We start from the raw sequence: 22982 nt of genomic DNA, 5'->3' as shown, positions 1-22982 counted from the left end.
ACAATAAATCAGTTGAATCAGTTAAAAATCTAAAATAACAATACTTCAGTAACAACCATTGAAGTCTACATAACAGCTCAATATCCAGTACCAAAGATGAATGATTTGGGGAATAGCAATGGCTGGTTATTTATTATTTTCACCCATTAAAAACATTCTTTAGTTAAATTTTAGGATTTTAATGTTTCTAAAAAATGTTGCCAGATTTTTCTTTGTCATCTAACTGTCAGCCTCTATTTTTTTATTGATAGAGTGGATCAAGTTATTCTTTAACAACTACAACAAACATACAAACATTTGTCAACGAATAAAAAACAGGTAATAATATAGTAAGAAAGAAACAAATAAAATCGATCATTCTTTGGCAATAACAATAACATTGTTATCCAATTAAAATTAGTTAAAGGAAAATAAATAAAGATCATTCTTTATAGTACATTAATATACACAATGGATTTAACTTTTAACCTATAACTGGCTATAGCCTTAAAAATGATGTACGCCCATGGCCTACATTAAATCCCAATCTTTACTCAAAAAATACATTTGTATTAGCGACGGAATAACAAAATGCCAATAATATTACAATATTTTGCTTGTCTGTAAAATGTAACCCATTACAATTGTGAGAATAACAAATACAAGGAGATAATGTTAAATATTTAAAGCGCACTAGTGTGTTTTATACATAGATAATATATAAAAAGTTTTATATATTCGCAGGAGGAGGGGGGGGGGTCATTGTGGGGGGATGATGTTGCCTGCTCTGAGGACGTCACTATTGTGCGACGCACATGTCGAGGTGAAAGTGCAAGCTGCCATTTTTTTTTCGTAGGAGTCTTCCTGACTAATTAGACCAGGTACAAACTGAGAGTTTAAGCCCTGTTCTGTAGTAGTTTGGTCTTATTTGTTGGTGCACGGAGGACTTTTTCTCCCCGACTATCAAAGCAGAAGTAGCGGCTGATTCAAGACCGGTTTGAAGGTCGGTTAAGCTCTGGGCTGCACGGCTCTGCGGATGGCTGCTTAGCTCTGAGGCTAATATTAGCCGTGTCTGTAAACAAACACCACAGGCAGTGAATAAACAAAAGCAGCTGATAGACGGCCTCACTACTCGCAGGTTTGTGCTGTAGATTCGATGATAATCAGTTGGATACTGTGTGTTACAAACAGGGGGAGGCGGTTTGGTGCTGCACGTCTACAAGTTGGAGACAACACTTCTGTTTTGTTGACGGTGCGAGTTTCCCTGAACTAGGTCGGAGCTCAGTGGCTTTAGAGCGGGTCGGGGTCAGTCGGGTCATCGGGGAACCAGGCTCTCACCGCCGGCATGTCGTCGTTCTCCGAGTCGGCCCTGGAGAAGAAGCTGACGGAGCTGAGCAGCTCGCAGCAAAGCGTCCAGACTCTGTCTCTGTGGATCATCCACCACCGCAAACACTCGGGCCTCATCGTCAAAGTGTGGCACAGAGAGCTGAAGAAAGGTGAGAGATGTCAGTGCTGGCTGCAGCTGCAGTACTGTTTATAATTGTGCAACAAACAAAATCTCTAACGATTGTGTCAATTTGGTTTAAAGGACATGTATTAATAGGTGCGAATTACTCATCTGTCAGAAGGTGATATTGTATGGAGAGTAAAAAGGATGTATAGTTCTCTTAATCAGATAAGACGTGTTGTACTTGTTGTGCCAAGCTTTCCCATGCTTAACTTATTCAGGGGAGATTTTAAACAGTCAACAAATATGTCAGTCACACATTAACAAAGGTAATGTTGAATGCCTCTCACCTGCTAGGAGTGAATAACACCCCTAAAGTGTAAAACAACAATAAAACGTCCAAACATTTGATTAGCTGTGATCAGAAAAACGTGGTAATACATACTTACATGACAATGTGATTTTATTTTATTATTGCACCTTGAAAAAAGAGGATGACAATTTATATTGCTTAATCTACTAAAGAGAAAAGACATTTAAAAATACAAAACCAAACCGAGTCTTGTTTTCAGGTTTTATTAATGGTGTTTGCTGTTATTGAAGAAGAGTGAACAGGAAAATGTGTTACATTAATAAATTAAACTTAATTGCCCCCTTGTTCCCTTGATCCCTAGTATGAGTTTAAAACATATATATCGTAATACCTAAATATTTTCTGTCTTGCAGCTAAAACCAGCAGGAAGCTGACGTTCCTGTATCTGGCCAACGATGTCATCCAGAACAGCAAAAAGAAAGGACCCGAGTTCACCAAAGACTATGAGACTGTCCTGGTCGATGCCTGCTCCCATGTTGCCAGGTAAATGTGCTTTGATGCTGTTAATAATGCTCGGTGTAACACGTGTGTGTTTAGATGGGTTGCATGCTGACTGCCGGAAGCTTTTTAAAAATTGTTCAGTACTATATGTATAGGACCTTATGTAGTCCTATACAAAAACTTGCTTCTAAAGCTGAAGTATGTTTTCCTTCTTGTATTCAGATGAAGACATTTACTATTAGTTATAATATTTAAAGGTGGAATTTACCACAAATACATTTTATCCCCCATCAAAGTTTGTTGGACCACCAAACAAAAACAATCCAACTGTTTTTATAGCTTTGTCTCGTGCGTCTCAGGCTCAAAAATGTAGAACCTTATCACAATTTATTTTTAAATAACGGAAAACTTAAAATCAAATATTAGCTCCCATCGTGCAATTGTGACCAAACAAGTTGTTTGGAGGAATCTCCTAAGCACAACACAGTTTCTGCTATGAGCTTCTTGAGCTTTAATACGATGTCCTCTGAATGACTCCTCTCCTCTTTCTCTACTGTTCTGCACAGAGAGGGAGGTGACAATTGTAAAAAGGCCATGGATAGACTGCTGACCATCTGGAAGGAGAGAGCCCTCTACAGAGCTGACTTCATCCAGCAGCTCAAACTGGCCATAGAAGATTCCAACAGCCCCAGGCCTTCAGGTCAGATAACTGTTTTTGTTACACTTATAAAAAGAGAAAAAGAAAGTTGCCAATGTGGGCGATGGCACAAGGTTTGGTTTCTGATTCAAGAAAAACCTGAGCGAGGATCAATTATGTTAATTCAGATACTTTATTTTAATTTGATTAATTAAAGCTAATGTCATGATTTATGAGGTGAATGCATAACTAATATTTTGCTTGTTAATACATAATTAAGAGTGTACAGTTGCACAGATACTTCAGGTAACAGTCTGCTGACTTTCAGTTTTTGAATTTTAAAAGCTTTTAGACTGATTCACAAAAACAAATAGCAACAAAATCCTAGACACTGATGTTAGTCTAGTTACTAAAGGACTCTTTAACAGTTTTCGGTTTTTGTTGAAGGTAGAAATGAGTGTTGATAATTTAATTTGAGGATTAAATGGCTACATTTTAGGATTTATTTTTCAGAGTTACATATATATATAAAACATATTGGTATTGGTATTATGTATTGGTTACTTTATGCTGAATTTTATGTTGGATAATTTGAATAGAAGAGAGAAGAGAAGAGAAGAAGGCTGTGAAACGAACCTACCAGAAGATCCAGGTTCAGGAAGAAGAGGAGGATGAAGATGACGACTACAGGAGCCACAACTCCCCCCACACCACAGATGTCTCTGGAAATCAACTGGTACGACTTGGCCCACAATGACATTTCACTCGAATGGCACAAAATGCAGAAAAAAAAATCCTCCCTTGCAATTGATGTTAAAAAAAAAAGTTTCTGTTGCCCTTCCCTGTCTTTCCTTTGTCCCTTCTCTTATCCCTGTTGTTTCTTCAGACGGAGGAGCTGGTGAAGGCCCTGCAGGACCTGGAGAACGCCGCATCAGGTGACGCTGCAGTCCGTCAGAAGATCGCCTCGCTGCCACAGGAAGTCCAGGACGTTTCCCTGCTGGAGAAAATCACTGGTAAGACCCGAGATCTCAAATCCATCGGAAATGACTTATCAATGGATCAGAATAGGGGGGAGGGGGGGAGCGCTCGTGGTGTAGTGGTTAGAGCGTCCCCATAGAGGCTCAGTCCTCATTGCAGCAGACCCGGGTCACAGCCAACCCGTGGTTGGTTCTCTGCATGTCTTCCCCTCTTTGCCCAATTTTATCTCTGTCTCTCCAAATCTATCTAATAAAGCGAACAACGCCAAAAAATAATCTTCAATGGATCAGGGATTTTTTTTTTTTTTAGACAGATTTTCAATGGTCTTCATTTTCCTCATGATGTAAACAGGCAACACATTTCTTTAATTTGTTATATTTTAAAATATCCTGTACATGGTGATCACATTGAAGTAATTATGATAATATTTTCTTTACAGAACTTTTATGGGTGCAGGTGACCAAACAATAGATGTTTACTGTAGGACAAAATATACAATGCTAAATGACAGAAAAACTGAAAACCACAACGACCCACTTTGGCTCCAATCTAGACAAGGATGCAGCAGACAAGCTGTCGAGGACGGTGGATGAAGCCTGTTTGCTGCTGGCCGAGTACAACGGCCGATTGGCTGCAGAGCTGGAGGACCGCAGGCAGCTAGCGCGCATGCTCACTGAATACATCGGCAGCCAGAGGGACGCGCTCATGGAGAGAGAGAAGAAACTAGAGGCAAGACCCCGCAAAACCAAAAAAACAAGAGAGAACTTAGACTTATTTTTAATGGATACATATATATTTTTCTGAACTTTAATTTACAGAAAAAACACATAAAGGAGTTTTTTAATTAAGTTGTTCTACTGAGATTGTATACAGTGTTTACAGTAAACACATTGCTATTTACTTATTTTCTTTTTAGACAGGGATCACTTTGCAACCTGAAATGAAAACTAAAACACTGTCATATGTGTGTAGTTATGGCCCATTTTTAATGCCCCTCCATTATCTTTTTAAGCCACACCACACATGCCAGGATGAACCATTTTGAGATAAATGTAATTTGTAAATAAATAATGAGTGGTAGCTCATGCCTGTGCCATGTCATCTCGTCCTCTACAGGATTACAAGCAGAAGCTGGCGAGAGTGACCCAGGTCAGGAAAGAGCTCAAGTCCCACATCCAGAGTCTGCCTGATCTGTCCCTGCTGCCCAACGTCACCGGGGGGCTGGCCCCTCTCCCCTCTGCTGGAGACCTCTTCTCCACCGACTGAGAAGTCTCTGACCGGACAAAAGCCACCCCATGCCCCTAGAAACCCAGACCCACCTTTGATTCACAACATACTTCTAGCTGTGTCTCCAGCCAAAGGACATGTGGTCAAACCTGCAGGACAAGAAGTAGGAAGGGACATAAGACCGAAGGTGTGATCAAATCAAAGCGCTCTGCAGAGGAGAACACAGACTCTGTCAGCCTGGATTTATTATCCAGCACAAGGATTCCACTCCACCAGCTTGGAACGAGTATGTTTCCTGTTTCCTGTTTGTTTTTATTTTTATTTTTTTAAATGCTGAAAACCGTCAGTGAGGAAAAGAGGAGGAGGGTAACGCAGCAGAGCTTAGACAGACATACATGTTGGTTGTCAGGACGTTTCAATTCAGCGAGCAAAGGTTGCAACACTGTGAAAAAGAATGTACCATTAATTAGTTTTGTTTTGTGGCTTTCAGTTGACCCATAGTCGGAATAGGTGGTTTTGATGCAAGTGTACAATTAGAGAAGATTTCAAATTGGGTTCAGTGTGCATTGCTTTTTGTTTGCTCCATTGTCTGCAGCTGTTACTCAGCACACTAATTTCAGTTACACTTCATAGCGTTTAAATAGGTTTTGTAGGACAGTGTCATCCCCATAGTTTAACGTGTAAGTGTCCCGGTTTGCAAACCTTTTTCTCATTTACACATTGCAACTCAAAGTGCCCGTTTGTTTTCATTCTTTGATTTGGATGGATGTTTGGTTATATGATAGGGCTAATTTTGTTCTTAAGTGTGTACCAGACAGGGTTTGAATTTTACAAAACAAATCCTGGACGTTTAAAGAAACCATTCAAAACAAAGCTTTGCTTTCTAACGAATTGCCTGGTCTTTTAGTTGTATGAAAAAGAATGTATGAAACCCTGAAACTCAGGGTATAACAGGGCAACATAGGCGAAAAGTGTTAAAAAGATAATTACGTTTTTAGTGTTTGTAGAGCTGGGAAATACAGAAATAAAGATAAGTAGACCCGATGAAGACCTTTTCCTGATATTGTCATATATCACAACATGTATTTTGATATAAAAAATAAACAGTACAGGTTGTCATTCCTTTAGATGTAACGTGAATTAGACTCGAACTGTCATTTTTAAGCGGAATTCTCAAGTATTCAAGAAAAAATGGGTTCAGGAATACACAATATTAAAATTCCTACAATGATATTAAAATGATGAATAATAATGTACCAGTTCTACTTGTGTGTAGATGTCCAGTGATTCAATATTTTACTTAATAGTAGCAGCAACACATTCACCTCTGCAGTCCCTTTCTCAGGCTCCTTTTTTAAAACAAGGCGACAAACCAAATCACAAACCCCTTCATTGAGATACTAAGTTCAAGAAGTGTGAGATATTCCCAAAATTATTTTGGTAACAAAGTGTGTCATGATTTTCTGAACCATTCTCTGTAAAGGCCTGAACAATATGTCTATTTTTTCTTGCCTCATATTTGTTTCTGTTGTCTGTATACAAAAACAACATTTATTTTGAGAAGTTTTACGTTAAAAACGTCAAAGATATTTACTATGATCACGGCTTTTCTAAAGTTTAAAATACAGTTTTTGATACTTACCTGCTAAAATCTTGGGCGAGAAATGCTGCTGCAAATCCTTCAATTGCCTCTCAGATTGATCGGCGTCAACTGGAAGTCTGGAACCACAACTATTTCAAACAGCAGGTAAAATCGTGGATCACAGTCATTGGTGTGGACACAAAACAGATATTTGGGCCCTTCTTTGGCGGTCAGAAAACATTTCTTTGACTTTGGATGTTACATAAGTTTAAATAACCGATAATTATTTGGTTCAGGCTTGACTAAAGTATAAATCAGCGTCAACTAAAATATAAATACTAAACGTGTTCCATAAAACTACTGTATGCCAGGATTTCAGCAACATTTTGACCCAGTTGTGCTTCATTGTAGATTTGTTTTTTTACCTACTTGCTCTGTGGCAGGTTTCTCTCTGAAGTATATTTCTGTATTGACAGCACTCTACCAGTAGGGGTAGGGGTTTTTCTGTAATGAAATTGATTCAGTGGATGCCAATAAACTGGTCTGGAACCATTTGAACAAATACTGTATGTGCGTTTTTCATGAAGTCAATTTAAGGTAAATATACCACACAAGACACAACAAAAACCCACAATGCTACAGGTGTTTCTAGTAGGTGCACCACTACTTCCTTTGCCTGACATTTCCCTATTTGTTTCTCTGCAATAACAAACTGACATCATGAGTATAAACATGGTTTTAACAATCTCTTTTTCACAATATTGACTGGAAACTGCCTTTCTGTTCAATTGCAATTAAATTAGGAATCTTGGAGAATGTGTGATGTAAATTCTTATTTTTTTGAAAACATTATTAGAAGGAAGAGTGGACTGTCAGGTGGAGTTGGGCTTGAGTGGCCTCATCCTGTTCAGATGCAATGTGGGCGGGAGGAGAGTCAAGGCTGCAGAAAAATAGAATAATACAAACCACAATAGTGCAGATGATGTTCCTATGGGATCTTATGTTCAAGACACAATAATATTCCTGTATTTATATAGCCTAACAACCTTAAACTTATTTATGGAGAAATATCTACAATAACTTGAGGTATAATTCATGTCAAACACATGGTTACATGCCTGTTTTAATACCATGTGTTACTAATATCGGCCTATTTCTTCTTCTTTTTTTTTTACTTAAAAGAAACTGTAGGCCATACTCTAGTACATCTGCATTAGTGTCCAGGCTAACGACGATAGAAAAAAAATCCGGACATAACGTCGAGGTCCGACGTTTCGGGGACCGGCCCGGCCCGGCCCGGCCATTCGCTCTGAGCATTAACTATTGGCGGTTCATAACATTTCGTTGGTAGGCCTAGTATAAACATAAACAAACGTTCGCCAAACGTTCGCTCGAGATCGCTAAGTAGCATTTGGCTTTAGAGTGAATATTAGAAAACAGTAGGCCTATCTCCCGAATTGTATATAACTCCAACAAAAATCTAAAACATATTCCCAAATTAAACGGCTTATAGCCCCACTGTATGAGAACCAACCATGAACCATGGGCACACGCGAACCTTAAAATATAGGCCTACCATAATCATTGGCCGAAAGACACCTAAAGGGATATTTTCTTGACAGTGCCATCTAATAACATCTGATACGCATAAAAAAAATACAAATCTGTACTATTGGTTTAAATTGGTGAACCCCCCCCCCCCCCCCCCCCAACAAAAAAAAAACAGAACAACACAACACTTTCTGACTGAGTTGTTTGAGGCCCTGATGATTTGGGAATGTGTTTTAAATGTCCCCAATGAGCTTATAAAATAAAGGGTTTGAATAGAAATTTGCCTTAAACTTTACTAAAGTGAATATGCTATGTTTGCAGGGAACACATGGGAAGATAGCATTCACATTATTTATGATGATTTTCAAACTGGTTTTAATCAATCAAACATGAATTAAAAACCCAGTTTCTAATTTTATTGTTTAAAGTCTGCAGCACCCTGGCCAAATTAACTGTAAAAAATCAAGGGGTAATGAGGCCAGATATCCACACATTCCTGTGAAACAGCTTTGGGCAAACTTGAATAAAATTCCTATTCATAGGGTCATTAGGGTTCTTTTTTACACACTAAAACTAATAAAATAAGTAGCCTATGTAAACTGATATACTTTTAAATATACTGTAAAGATTTGTTTAATAATTAACATGATTTTGGAATGTTGGTTGCTGTTGGTTTTTGTGTTGTCATAATGTTCCATTCTAGAATCCTGTTATGAGCTACAAGGGGACACAATTCTCTCTCCCTCACATAACTACTGACACTTGATAAGAGTAAGCAGAGAAACCTGCACCTTAGTTATAAAGAGTGAAAGTAATCATATTGAGAAGCAAAGATGGATGAAGATACATGTATTTGTAACTCAGTGTATAATGAGCTTCGTCTGGAGCAAGAGCTCTGTGATGCTGTGATAATAGTGGACAAAACTGAATTTCAGGCACACAAGGTCATCCTCTGTAACTGCAGCCCATACTTCAGGTGAGCTGGTTAAGGGAAAGGATATTAATGTTTTTATTTGTATAAGTTTGTTGTACTAAAGTCATAGTTCACTGTCTGTACACATTCAGCATTACTGTATTTTACTGTAACTGATATTCAAACTCATTTTCCTTTTTTTACTGCCAGTCTTTCGAGTACTTTACTGTAACAACAGTGATAATTTACACTGATTTCCAAATTATGTTAACATCAGTATAATCCTTATTGCATTTAGGATTGTTACTGGTAAACACAACGCTATAACCATTGATACCATTGATATGTGGAGGTCCAATCTGTAAGAAAAAAAAAACCTATAGCTACATGAGTTTTCAAATTAATGAAATTAATGAATGATTTTCTTGCTGAAGAAAAATGTTGATTGCTTTATTTTCAATCCCTTGTTTTTCCTCCTTCCTGGCCCACAGAGCGCTCTTCACCCATTGGTCGACCCCAGACTGTCGGATCTTTGAAATCCCCAATGTGACACCGGGCATGATGAAGCTGATCATTGAGTTTGCCTACACTGGCTTTGTTCCTGTGACACACGAGAATATACAAGAGCTTTTCATAGCAGCCGACCAGTTTAATGTCAAGGGCATCGTGCAAGCCTGCAGTGACCACCTGGAAGGGCAGCTGGCCCCCCACAACTGCATCGGTGTCTGGTGGTTCACAGACATCTACTACAACCCAGAGCTGAAAAACAAGGCCTCGCTCTTCACACTGAACCACTTCGAGGAGGTGGCTGCCAAGTCAGATGAGTTCCTGTTGCTCTCTGCGCAAGAACTGGCTAACCTCATTGAGAAGGACCAACTCAATGTAAAGAATGAGAAAACGGTGTTTGAGGCCGTCCTTCGATGGATCGGCCATGCACAAGAGGATCGCAGAGAACACATCTCTTTGCTCTTGTCCAATGTAAGTGATGGGTGAACAGTTACAGCCACTACACACACTTTTGATTTGAAACTTTCACATCTTGTTTCACATGGATCTTTCCCAGATACATCTACTGTCTCTTCATCTTACTTAACCCAAAAAACACAATTTATTGCCTGTTTTTGAAAGAACATCACAATCTAAAGTTGTCTTATAATATCACAATGAATTAACTCCAACTTGGTTCCTCATGTCTCGGTTTAGGTCAGGCTGGCTCTGATGAGTCCAGATTACATCATGGACAGCGTTACTGACAACGAGTTGGTGAAAGCAAGTAAAGAGTGTCGACCAATCCTCCTCAAGGCCATGGAGGCCATGCTTGACCTCCGAACAAGGAGGTTCTCATCCAATATTTTCGATAACCCTATAGCCCGACCACGACTGCCCTCTGCCATCTTGTTGGCCGTTGCAGGCTGGAGTGGCGGCAGTCCAACCAATGGCATTGAGGCGTATGATGTGCGTGCTGACCGCTGGACCAATGTAACTCACGACGAGGTGGACCACCGGGCCTACCACGGCACTGCTTTCCTCAACGGATCGCTTTACTGTGTCGGTGGCTTTGACAGTGTTGAACAGTTCAGCACTATGTACAGGTTTGAGCTGGCCACGCAGACCTGGCAGGAGGTGGCACCAATGCATTCTTGCCGCTGCTATGTCAGCATAACGGTGATGGACGGGCAGATATACGCCATGGGAGGTTACGATGGACACGATAGACTCGAAACTGCCGAGCGCTATCAGCCCAGTACCAACCAGTGGACTTCAATTGCGCCCATGCACGACCAGAGGAGTGACGCCAGTTGCACAACCCTCAATGGGAAGGTGGGTGGAGCTTAAGAGCAGCTTGGAATAACTGAGAGCACAGAAGTTTCTACATTTTAGTTTATCTCATTGAGAATTTCAGCTTGACTGAACACATTTGACACGTTAGGCCAAAAAAATTGCAAAAAGAAGTCCATAAGACACATTTTGTATCAATTGCTATGGTTCCTGTTTTAGAATACTTCAGTCTTCAGTGGAAATCTGCAGAGGATGACTTATGACTTGCTTTACTTTCTCCAGGTGTACATATGTGGTGGCTTCAATGGGAGCGAGTGCCTGTTGACGGCTGAATGTTACAGCCCAGAGACCGACCAGTGGACCATGCTCGCCCCCATGGGCAGCAGGCGCAGTGGAATTGGAGTAATCGCGTACGCAGGCCACATCTTTGCAGTAAGCACATTGAACACGGCTGATACCCACATGACACAAAAACACTATGAGACACAGAAGACCCTGGTATATAATAGCTTCACAATATTGACCTTTCATTTCAAATCATGTCGGGTCAGAATTGAACATTTCTTATATGATGGAGGAGGTTCATCCCAAACAGTTTTTCCTTCATTTTTTTTAAAATGCTACTGTTGTGCTGTGGAAATTTGTTATAGAGATTATTCCCAGTTTGCTGTTTGTTTCTTAATAGACTAAACTATTCATTCATATTTCACCTCTACTCTTTTAGGTTGGTGGTTTCAACGGAACCACACGTCTGCGGACTGCTGAGGCCTACAACCCCCAAACGGACACCTGGCATGCCGTGCCCTCCATGCTCAACCCCCGCAGTAACTTTGGAATCGCAACCATCGACGACTGCCTCTTTGTGGTCGGGGGCTTCAACGGCTTCACCACCACCCTGGACGTGGAGCGCTACGACGTGGAGACTGGGGAGTGGTCTGATGTCCGTGACATGGAGATCTCCCGCAGCGCCCTGAGCTGCTGCGTGGCCTCTGGTCTCCCCAACATGGCCGACTACGCTTACCCACGATCCCCCCTGCAATTCTCCGATGATGAGAAGGAAGAATTGGAGTCATGAAGATCCACCTTAAATATGATCTGTGTTGTTTTTTGAATAAATGTCTATTCACATATACATTTCTAGAGCTATCTTGTTATTGTGTCTAGGCTTGTCTGCTTTATGCTGTCAGACCACCTACAAGCTCCAGTGACCTTTCATTCACCCTTTGACACACACTCTCATACACCGATAGGAACAGCTACCACACATTGTGTAAGATAACCATTGGGAGCGATTTGGGGTTAAGTGTCTTGCTCAGGGACACTTCGACACGTGGCGAGAGGCAGAGATTAAATCCTCTCTACTTTTTTTAGCACAGAAAGCCATTTTCTTATTTGTATTTTTAACATTGTGAACATTTAGTAAATATGCCATTTCAGAAATTAATTACTTCAGTGTTTTTAAATTAAATTGTTAAATTGTATATTATAGTGACTTTAAAACAGAAAGGACCATATTTTTATGGATCACTTGTGCAAAATATTCGGCTAATTTCAAAGGGTTCACTTTATTATTTTTGGCGCTATATATCTTCTGTAAGCGAATTTAGGAAAATATATAGGCACGTCAACACAAGTTTTTGACCTATGGACAGCTGGCAGAGTCTACACCAGGCATTATTGTGACAGAAGATGGCGTGAACCATCTGCTGGTGATTATTTTCAATCTGCAGGTGCCTATCACAAACCTACCACAAGACAAAAAATAAGACCAAGCCTCAACATTTTATTTAAAAAAAAATCCCTGTGCTCACAGCTTTTGCAGTAGTTGCTTTGTTGTCACATTTAAATGCATCCACATCTTAAAATTTTGCAACCTTATTATTATTATTATTATTATTATTATTATTATTCAAGGAACATACATTTGTTTATGTTTCTTGTTATGTTGCAGCTAATAACAACATTGTAGCCTAACACACAAGCTACACTATAATAATGTGGATGTTGATCATTCAGTTTCACAGTGAAAAGGAAAATAGTAATAAAACAAAATTGTTATTATTAGTATTACTATGTTGGGATAGTATAATACTGTAGTCTGTTCTAGTAAAATCTATGGACAAAAATATAATACTGTATTAAAGAATAAAGGCCGTTATCTCCCCCTAGTGACCTGTCTACTGAGCTTCTGTACTGGAGCTTTCCTTCACATCAACATTGATGAAGCTCTTGATGTTCTTCAGTTTGTCACTATCAAAGTTCACCAGCAACCTGCTGGAGCCAGCGCTGGAGGGAATGAACGCAAGACTGGCCTTGGCTTCTTCGTTGGGGCCCACAGCTCCAATCCTGCAAGATTCACACACAGTATACAAATAGTATCTTGAGATGAGGTTTTTAAAGATCTTACTGTAACTTATAGGTTTATCACCTCAAATCACATAACTTCATCTTATTCTTAGAAAAATTAGCATTGTATTACAGAATAAGGAATGGTGTGAAAGTTGGTAGGAATGCTCAAAGGTAAGGATTTGGGGTCAATTTGAATATTGGTAAACTTTGCCAATCTCTTGCAGTAAAAGTAACGCCATCTTTTACAGTTGACTGTTAATGAACCATAATGGTAATTGGTGACACAAGTTAAACCAAGAAGAAGAAAAAAGTATAAAAGCCTACACATGAAAAAATAAATAGTTTGACACAAAAAAACAGTTCAATAGCCTGGAAGGAATTGACATACTTTGCTGGTATTGGTTTGCCGTCGGTGAGGCCGATGCCTTCTATGGTGAAACTGCAATCGTGCAGCGGCTCTGATAGAGTGTTCAACAGGGTCAGCTCTACCGTCAAAGACTGGTTCACTATGGCTTCTCCCAACAGCTACACAGAAGTGTTCAGATAAACAGGGTTCATCATGAGACAGGTGGCATGGCATAAATAACTGAAATTATGTTATCATAAATCTGTACAATTTCATAAAGGATTACACAAATTATTAGGGGCGATCATACCTTTCATGTCCCATAGCATTTGAAAGCCTGTTCTTTTTTCCTTTACAATGATGTCCAATTTATAAAGATCATGCATTTGTGGGATGAGCTGCACAGCTGATTATGTAGATGGGTCCCAGGTAACAAACAAGACGTATTAGCTATTTTACACTTTAACATATTGAACCAACTACGTTACAGTTTGTTTTTTTGCCAATGTGGCTGTGATGGTAACCCTACCACAAGTGTTTAATTGGGTTGAAGTCTGGGCCCATGGCAGGACATTCCATTCTCCCTACTGTCTCTATTGTTTTTGACCTCAATGTTCAATGAATACCTTGTTAGTGTCTGGTTCTTTCCTTGTTACTGATAGAGAGTTGTCTGTTCTGTTGTTGAGCACAAATAATGGCAAATTTGGCACATTTCACTAGAGACCCACTTTCATAATCAGCACATGGGCACACGTGCATGATCATTACAAACGGGACATAATTGTTAAAGGAAATGAACAGACTTTCCAATAGTACAGAGCAGCATATCAACTGGTCACATAAAAAGAGATCTGATTATCCAAATACAAATTTCCAAACCTTTATTATACTTTAGGTGCTAGACTTCTAATGCAGATAAAAAATAAATAAACTATTCTTTACTATTGTACAGTTTGATGTTGATAAGAAAAACAACTGAATAGTTGCACTCATGTAAATATGAAATGTCGGCTCTGCTGTGGTGTACATTTTCTGATGTTTTACTACTGAAGTTCTGTTTTGGTCAGAATGTACAGTATATGAATATGATTATGTGAATGTATTCCTTTCACTCCCTCCATTGTTCATACCTCTATCTCCATTTCTGGCTCGTCTAGCACAATGGTCTTCTCAGCCTTGTGGTAACGCGCGGCCTGCTTGTCGATGGTGACGGCCGAAAGCTGGATCAACCTGTCAGAGGTGATCGCTGATCCATAACGCTTATACTCCAGTCTGAGGGACAGGCGCCTCTCTGAAAAATAAATATAAACATATACATTGTATGAAATATAACAAGGTTAACAACTTTCAGCAGGAGAATAGGATTCTTGATGATAAAGAGGCCTTGTTTATAGAGGTACCTTTTAAAGGTGCACTATGTTACTTTTGGTGTGTCAGAGAAGTGAACATTTTGTAAGGAATATTTCCATAACTGGATAAACAAAACTTTCTTCTAAAGAAAATTGGATCCCTGGAACACTGTGTGTAGTTAGAAAGCTTCCTTAAAATGTACTGTTTCACTGTTTTGTTGTTTACAGCGACAGGTGCCTCAAGATAATTTAGTTTTCATTTATGGTGATAGAATTATTCAGTACGAAGAATTACATGTAGAGTCCATATGTTTTTTAAACTCACTTCAGGCTCTGCAAATGTAAGCAAATCTCCCTCTCCTGAAACTGCATAGTGCACCTTTAAGGTTTTTATATAATAACTGAACTCAAAGCTTACAATCACTGTAGTGTAAAATGTACTATGCACTATGATGAGAGCTGACCTTCTCCAGGAGGCACCTCCACGTTGTCTGAGGCAAACCCACAGCTCTCTCCTTGTTTCCCGTTGTAGCTAACGGCTCTGGAGAAGAACAGGAAGCTGCAGGTCCTTGCCTCCATGCAGTTGTTGGTGAGGACAGCGTACACCTCGAAGTCTGAGCCCACGATCATGTTATCAGCCAGTTTGATCTTAAATGACAATTAAGAGCGTATTTGTTAAATTAATTTTCACAATAATATAACTGCTTTATTATATCTTATTTTTAATAATAAGCAGATTGTTCTTCAGTATGTTGAAAAGGAGAATTCTGTGATCATTGGTCCATTGTTTAAAAAAAATGACATAGCATATCATTAATTATTTAATATATAATATAATACATATAATTTATTTTATATTTATCTATTCTACATCTATATTTATATACACATAATAAAACTTTAATCTTTGATGTGAATTAATCACCAGTGCAAAAAAACAAGGTTGGTTCATATCAGGTTGCATGGCAGTTAGGAGTATTCGACAACCAAATGTACTGAATAACTGTCAAACCAATGTTCAACTTTTTCTTGCAAACAATTTGCTTGTTTTGTATGATTGATTGCCATTATTTTTGATAGAGTTCCCTGTAACTCATTAAATTGTTTTTCTGGAATGATGACATGGCCTCTTTGGAGCTCTCATGTTATCTCGTGCTGCTAGAAACTCTCATATCATTGTGGCCGTCGTCAGATCTTTTATAGCTTAAAGTGACCCAGTTCTGCTGTAACTTTGTTTGATTAATTAACTTCAGAGATGGGTTGCCTTTTTTTGTGTGCCGTGTTGTTACAGTATTTGCTCTTCTGCCTGCATATGTATGAACTTTACCAAGCACCTTGATGTGAAGGCCCGGCTCCTCTCCTTGCTGCAGTAATTTGTTGTGGTGTTGAGCCTTGTTATACACTTGCCTCTCCTCCTTTGAGCCTGAAAACCATCCGCATCACAGATAAGTACAACAGTCTCGTTTAAAGATGGAGTCAGCTATCTGGAGAAGGAAAATCAAAGTCAAAGTCACTTATAGTCAGAATCAGTAAATATCTCCTCACGATTCGTCTGTACTGTGTGTGCGCTAAAAAAAATCAAGTGTTAATACACAGCCTAAGCTCTGCAAACAGGCATGTTGACATACAGTGGCCCCCCTTTGTTTACATACCCATTTAGAGAGCCTATCTCTGTATTAATACCAGCTTTTCCCCCTGCAACACAGTACAGACAGATAGCGGATCATGAGAATATTCTCACTGATTTTGAAAAAAAGTGATTTTGACAACAAGCTGACTCCACCTTTAAGCTTCTGTGTCAAATACAGGCCGTCTCTTTAAATCATTTACAGACACATGGGTCCATGCGACAAGACTTAATCTTTAAATTGAGATGGCTGAAGCCCACTGTGTCTATATTTAAGCAGAGTTACAATGTTTGCATGTACTGTATGTAACACTGGGATTGGAATAGAAAGTGCTTCAAGTAATGCCCGAAATTTAATCCACACATCAATTGGGGAATCTGTGCACGTGTGACTCAGCAGTACCTTCAGCATACTTGTACTGGTGTGTGATGTCATGTCTCACGTCTACGCCCACAGCTTTGGTGCTGATGAAGCGTCCCACAGACTTAGTTGATCCACTGAACTTGACAAACTCTCCATTTGAAAGGCGCACCATGTCCACAACATCTGCGTTAACCTGACTCCATACAGGACATGAGATGATATGAAGCAATACTGATTATTACAATCAACAGATATTATGTGGTGAGAAAATAACAAGCAAAGAGAGATCTGTCAGAACACATATTTTTGTGCCCTTTTCTTTAGAATGTTACACTTAAAGGTTTGAGCTAAATAATACTCACCTCAGCAAAAATAAAGGGAGCATCATACTTCCTGGTCAGCTCTCCTTCCTTGATGGCCGTCAGTGAAGACGGGCCGCAACAGAACACACCTTATTGTATCACACACCAGAGACAGGGATCGTTTAAGCACGTATCAGAATCTGATTTTTTTTAATTAACTACTACATAGTTGTGCATTACCTACTACATATGTTTTTTGGGTTACTTAAAAAAAAACTACCTTTGTAGTAGGTAATGCAGAACTATGTAGTAGTTACATAAAATAAAGCAAAACATAACAAAACCACTATGACCCCTCTTTCTACCAGTTTTGAAATAGTTATTTTGGTTTTCATTCTGTGACTGGTATATCATACAGAATGCACGTATAGTTCACAGTCTTAAAAAAAACCTTTTGACTGGTTTTGGGATATACAACAGGACAGGTTAAAGTTTACCTTCACTTTTCTCCTGTGGGGTTGGGTCGCTGACTTGCCACCCATCATACTCTGGCCCTAAATCCGGACGAGTCATCCAGCTGTCCACCCAAACATGGAAGTTCCTGGTAAAAATGTGTGAAATAAAGGACAATACCATTATCATCTTGCTTCAGTCAGTACAATCATGTACAATACCAAAGGTGTATTGCATCATGCGGGAAAATTGGAAGATGATGAGGAACAAAATTAAAATGAAATTAAGAAAATTCCCCAGTGTAGGGTAATAATCACTACGGCTCACTCACCATATAGAATCGCCACTATCCATTCTTTCACCGTCTTCATCATACAGGTTTTCTATCAGCAGGTTGCCGTCGGTATCGTGAGCCGATCCAAAGTTAGTAACCACTCGACATGGGATGCCCAGGGCACGTGATGCTGGAGCAGGGAGGAAAGCCACACTTCAACACACCAGCTGTTAGAAGGATGCACTTGAGATAACGTCTGTCATCACATCATAACATCACATAAAAATGTCACATGGGGTAGACGGCTTCAAAGGCACGGGACCAGAATCTAAATTTAGGGATTCTATAAAACCTTGGACTGTGTGGCAGTAAAGGTGAACTGAAAGATGAAACAGATACAGTAGTAAGATTTACTATCAGATCGACTAGCAAACTGGGTTGGACTTTCTGGAACTGTACTAAACTGGTTTGAATCATACTTAAAGGACCAAGACTACTATGTATCAATAGGCAATTTCAAATCCGAGAGAACAAATATTACATGCGGGGTCCCCCAAGATTCCATTCTTGGGCCTCTTCTGTTTAACATCGACATGCTCCCACTAGCTCAGATTATGAACAAGAACAAATTATGTTACCATAATTATGCAGACGACACACAAATTTACATAACCATATCACCAGGAGACTATAGTCCGATTCAAGCACTAAGTAAGTGCATTGAACAAATCAATGACTGGATGTGCCAAAACTTTCTTCAATTAAACAACGACAAAACTGAAGTCATTGTCTTTGGTACCAGGGATGAACAATTAAAAGTCAGCGGACAGCTTAAATCTGTTATGTTAGAAAGCACACACCAAGCTAGAAATCTTGGAGTAGTCATAGACTCAGACTTGAATTTCAAAAAACACATTAAATCAATTACTAAGTCAGCCTACTACCACCTTAAAAATATATCAAGAATTAAAGGGCTAATGTCTCAGCAGGACTTAGAAAAACTTGTCCATGCATTTATTTTTAGTAGACTTGACTACTGTAATAGTGTCTTTGCAGGCCTTCCTAAAAAATCAATCAGACAGCTTCAGCTAATTCAAAACGCTGCTGCTCGAGTCCTCACTAGGACCAAAAAAGTGGATCACATTACCCCAGTTCTTAGGTCTTTACACTGGCTTCCTGTCACTCAAATAATTGATTTTAAAATATTGATGTTGGTCTATAAAGCGCTAAATGGTTTAGGGCCTAAATACATCGCTGACCTGCTGATCCCCTATGAACCAGTCAGAGCTCTCAGATCGTCTGGGACTGGGCTACTGACAGTCCCCAGAGTAAGGACTAGACAGGGAGAGGCAGCCTTCAGTTTTAATGCACCCAAGCTCTGGAATAAACTTCCAGGGGACTTGAGGTCTGCTTCAACACTCGGCTCTTTTAAATCAGGTCTTAAGACTTTACTGTTTCCGTTTTAACCTGTAATTTAAATTTTTTATTCCTTTTTATTCCTTTTAAATGTTTTAATTATCTTATGTTTTATTTGTATTCATGTTTCTCATTCGCTTTTTTTTATTTTTTTATGTGTGCTATACTTGATGTATTTTGTTCTTGCTTCTGTAAAGCACCTTGAATGGCATTGTGTCCGAAATGTGCTTTAGAAATAAACTTGCCTTGCCTTGCCTTGCCTTACTGTATTGTTAATTTTTTTTCGTTCTATATAACCTTAATATGTCATGGCATACTGTTAGTTTTCTCTGTTAAAATTGCATTGTCAGCTGTATAGAACACAATATCAAGTTCAACACCAGCCTATGCATTAAAAAAGTAAAAAACTCCAGGCTAGGAGTAAATGCTTGGATGAATCAATCATTTCACAACAAACTACATGAACCCACAGACAGTGAGAGTCTTGATACAGTGCTCTGACCTGTGCATGCAACTGCAGCAAAGACCCAACATTGGCCGTAGCGGACAGGGCCACTTTCAGCCCACTGGCGCAATATGTCCCCGCTGCCAATCCACGTTACTGGGTGAACGCCATCTTCAAAGTCTGACCAACTTCCCACCAGCACACCCCTGTCATCATTACTGTTAATCTGTGGGCACAAATGAGGGGACGAGAGAGAGAGAGAGAGAGAGAGAGAGAGAGAGAAGAGAAGGAGCAATACACGTGGTTGAGAGAGTGGAAACTCAAAGTTAAAGTGCTGATCATTTTAGTAAATATCTACATATTAAATCAATACAACTGTGCAGTTTTTATTGTATTTGCTTCTTTAAACTCCAAGTGCGGGTCTTTCATGGGGAAAGTGTCCTTGAACTTACTTTGAATTTTTTTTTATCAAAATCAATAAAATAGTTCAACCACAAAATTGACAGCATTCTCCCAGCCCTTAACATCTCTTATTTTTCTCCTTATTATTTCACATCAGATTGCAAAAGCAATGCATTCCGCAGATATTAGAGAGTTTATTATAAGTGCATACATTTAGGGAGACAAAGTTAATCATTTGCAGGTCAGTGTGTGTATGTCTTTGTTTCAATATATCATACAGTATAACCTTGCATAAGCCTGTCATGTTTATGGACACTGCCAGACGTAAAACTGCTTTATTATGTTGTGACAACTACTGACTCTGTAAATAGCCCAGGATTTCACATTCGGCTATTTTGATTTACAGCAGGAAACACATGGAGAATTACTTAGATTCATCACAATTCTCTTTGCCCCCTAATTTGAATAATGTTGAAAACTAATGCCTTTCCTTAAGCTTTCTATCACAAAAGTTGCCTAGAGAGAAGCATAAATTGAGAGAGGCTGTAGAATACTCAGAACAGGGGCACAAAGAGGCAGAGATCACCATGGTAATCTCAGCCTGCACAGCTAAAAAAAACAGCCATTCACAGACTGGTTTAATTGACAACTGCAGTGTCTCAGCTATTGCTAAAGCCTGGACACCGACCTACCATTGCACTCAGGACTCTGGTCACATAGATGGGATTTCTCCTGCCAGAGACGTCTGCGTCTGCGTCAGCCACAAACTTGGGGTTCTCATCCAGGATCTTAAGACAGATATCCAGTATTGCTTCTTCAAACTGACAGACAAACAAACAGGAGAGAGTGAAGGAAATGAGTGAAGCTGTGTGAAAGCATTTTTGCAGGTTATATTTATATTTTGTCAATGAGAGTGTAACAGTAAAGACACATTTAAAGTGTTTTTTTTCAGACTACAGTTCACTGAACCTAATTGATTAGCATGATTGGTTAGCATGTCTTGTTGCTGCATTGCTGTGTACCTGCCCAAAGTTCCAGGGTGACCCTTTGATTCGTTTAGGTGTTCCTTTGTAGATTTGCCCATGTTGTGCCAACACATACTCCTGCCTCTTCGACTCGCTGCGCATGTAAACAGCATCTCCTGTGAGTCAGTTCATAACAACACACCGACACATTCAGCCTGGCATAATGGCATTCTATATAACATAGCAAATCTGACAATATTCTGGTGTTTTAAAGCTGTCGTGATAGCTGCAATAGTGGCACATGGAGCACAATGAAACATAAATATAGAAATAAAAGCAACAACTATGTACTCACTGTGGCACCAAGCATTAAAAAGCAGGGTGAACTGTCCTAAACTGGTGGTCTGCCCCTCCTGGGCTAGAGTGAGAGAATAGACCCCGATTGGAGCGTTGACTGAGGAAATGATAGAAACACACACTGTGTTTGCAGAGGGATCATAGGTGGCCGATGCGCTCCACTCAGTGTCCACTGCTGGGTCACGCAGGCTAAAGGAGACCTTAGTGTCGGATTCTTTTCTGGGTAAAGGACCTTTAGAGACAGAAATAGACTTGTATAGTAGATCCAAATCCAAATGAGACAAACACAAATTCACATGTACACTAATGCATGTCAACCTCCCTCCAAATATTTTCTTTCTAATACACATGTAAACATTGTTACAAAATAGGCTTACCAGTTTCAACGATGAATGTCAAGTTTGTTTCACTGGGATCGAACTCTGCCCCTACAGGCTTCAGATGTAAAATGACGTTGAAGGGCTGTCCCCTCCTGACTATCAAGCGCTTCTCCGCACACAGCTCTGTGTGATGGCTGCGGCTGTTGTTCTTGATGTCCAGATCAAAGTGCTCGATGTCTAAAACTGTGTGGAAACAGATCACTTGTCAAGTTAATGGGAAGTTATTCTATCATACATGTATAGTAGAAATTTGCTCATGACTCTTGAACAAATATAACGCTGAATGACTGACTTTGTGAATAATTAGGACTTTGGAAGAATGTTGTGCAGACAATGAAAAATAACAATTTGTGATTTATCATTGACCTTATTACAGCTCAGACATTTTTCCTTTGTATATCTTATTCCTCAGCAGATTGTGCATCACCCATATTCCTCTGGCTGTTGACAAACTCCACAAAATCACTGTGTGATTGTAACCCTTTGCAAAGGTTTATCATAAAGCTCCAAAAGGACAATACTGTTTCTACGATCTTTATGTCAAATTACCATTTACCTGAATCACATTTGAATAGACTGAAAACATGAAAGTTTGACTTCATAACTTGCCTTGATCAAAATGTGATTACCATTCAAAGTTTCTTCACAGAAGATACAGTAAATCATTAAGAAAAATTATCAGCAAGACATTCTCCATGTGCAAGATATGACATATCAAATGTCACCCACCATTCCTGCTCATCACATTCCACATTTAACACAGAGACAAACTGTATCTAAAAGTGTTGAGAATAACGTCTGAACCTCTGTCCTACAATATGAATCGAAAATAGTTTTTTCTTTCTTCTTACCTTGACTCATGTCTGCAAGTTCTTGTCCCTCGAGCTATCTGTGAACAGTGAGTGTGTGACACTTCAGCCTGTGCTGAATGGTTTATGTCCTTGCAGTGCAGTCCTTGTATAGGGATATTTGTAGCATGTGAAACCTGATATTGACGCCCCCATCTGTCCGTTTCCTTGCATCACCCCATCCTGGTTCTTCTTAAG

At 39.4% G+C, this 22982-nt stretch overlaps 3 protein-coding genes across 4 annotated transcripts; 2 read left to right on the top strand and 1 right to left on the bottom strand.

Moving 5' to 3' along the window:
* Positions 1-841: 841 nt before the first annotated feature.
* rprd1b (regulation of nuclear pre-mRNA domain containing 1B) lies at positions 842-5636 on the top strand. 2 transcript variants are annotated; one of them, XM_080031159.1, is made up of 8 exons: positions 842-1117; positions 1253-1475; positions 2153-2282; positions 2807-2940; positions 3477-3613; positions 3764-3890; positions 4409-4584; positions 4972-5636. In XM_080031159.1, the coding sequence occupies exons 2-8, from the start codon at positions 1325-1327 to the stop codon at positions 5119-5121; spliced, it is 1005 nt and encodes a 334-aa protein (XP_079887285.1). In that variant the 5' UTR covers positions 842-1117; positions 1253-1324; the 3' UTR covers positions 5122-5636. The 2 variants fall into 2 exon arrangements, with proteins under 2 accessions (XP_079887285.1, XP_079887284.1); XM_080031158.1 differs by having other exon boundaries at positions 842-1475.
* A 3412-nt stretch (positions 5637-9048) lies between these two features.
* Positions 9049-11982, top strand: LOC307253586 (kelch-like protein 10; the record flags this gene model as incomplete). Its single annotated transcript, XM_080031696.1, has 5 exons — positions 9049-9191; positions 9620-10106; positions 10332-10949; positions 11190-11339; positions 11632-11982. The coding sequence occupies 5 exons, from the start codon at positions 9049-9051 to the stop codon at positions 11980-11982; spliced, it is 1749 nt and encodes a 582-aa protein (XP_079887822.1).
* A 1102-nt stretch (positions 11983-13084) lies between these two features.
* LOC307253584 (protein-glutamine gamma-glutamyltransferase 2-like) lies at positions 13085-22797 on the bottom strand (the record flags this gene model as incomplete). Its single annotated transcript, XM_080031694.1, has 15 exons — positions 13085-13253; positions 13645-13781; positions 14733-14893; positions 15416-15599; positions 16286-16374; positions 16982-17135; positions 17305-17393; positions 17742-17845; positions 18029-18161; positions 19890-20058; positions 20927-21055; positions 21257-21375; positions 21555-21788; positions 21934-22119; positions 22788-22797. The coding sequence occupies 15 exons, from the start codon at positions 22795-22797 to the stop codon at positions 13085-13087; spliced, it is 2067 nt and encodes a 688-aa protein (XP_079887820.1).
* Positions 22798-22982: the final 185 nt, after the last annotated feature.

This window comes from Ammodytes marinus, assembly GCF_949987685.1.
Source record: "Ammodytes marinus genome assembly, chromosome: 7".
Lineage (NCBI taxonomy): Eukaryota > Metazoa > Chordata > Actinopteri > Uranoscopiformes > Ammodytidae > Ammodytes > Ammodytes marinus.
This window is presented reverse-complemented; position numbering and strand designations above follow the sequence as displayed.

Excerpts from the sequence above, each read along its gene's own strand:
- rprd1b (XM_080031159.1), top strand. The coding sequence starts at position 1,325 with ATGTCGTCGTTCTCCGAGTCGGCCCTGGAGAAGAAGCTGACGGAGCTG. Across the intron at positions 3,614-3,763 it reads ATGTCTCTGGAAATCAACTG|ACGGAGGAGCTGGTGAAGGC; the intron begins GTACGACTTGGC and ends TTGTTTCTTCAG. Across the intron at positions 4,585-4,971 it reads AGAGAGAGAAGAAACTAGAG|GATTACAAGCAGAAGCTGGC; the intron begins GCAAGACCCCGC and ends CGTCCTCTACAG.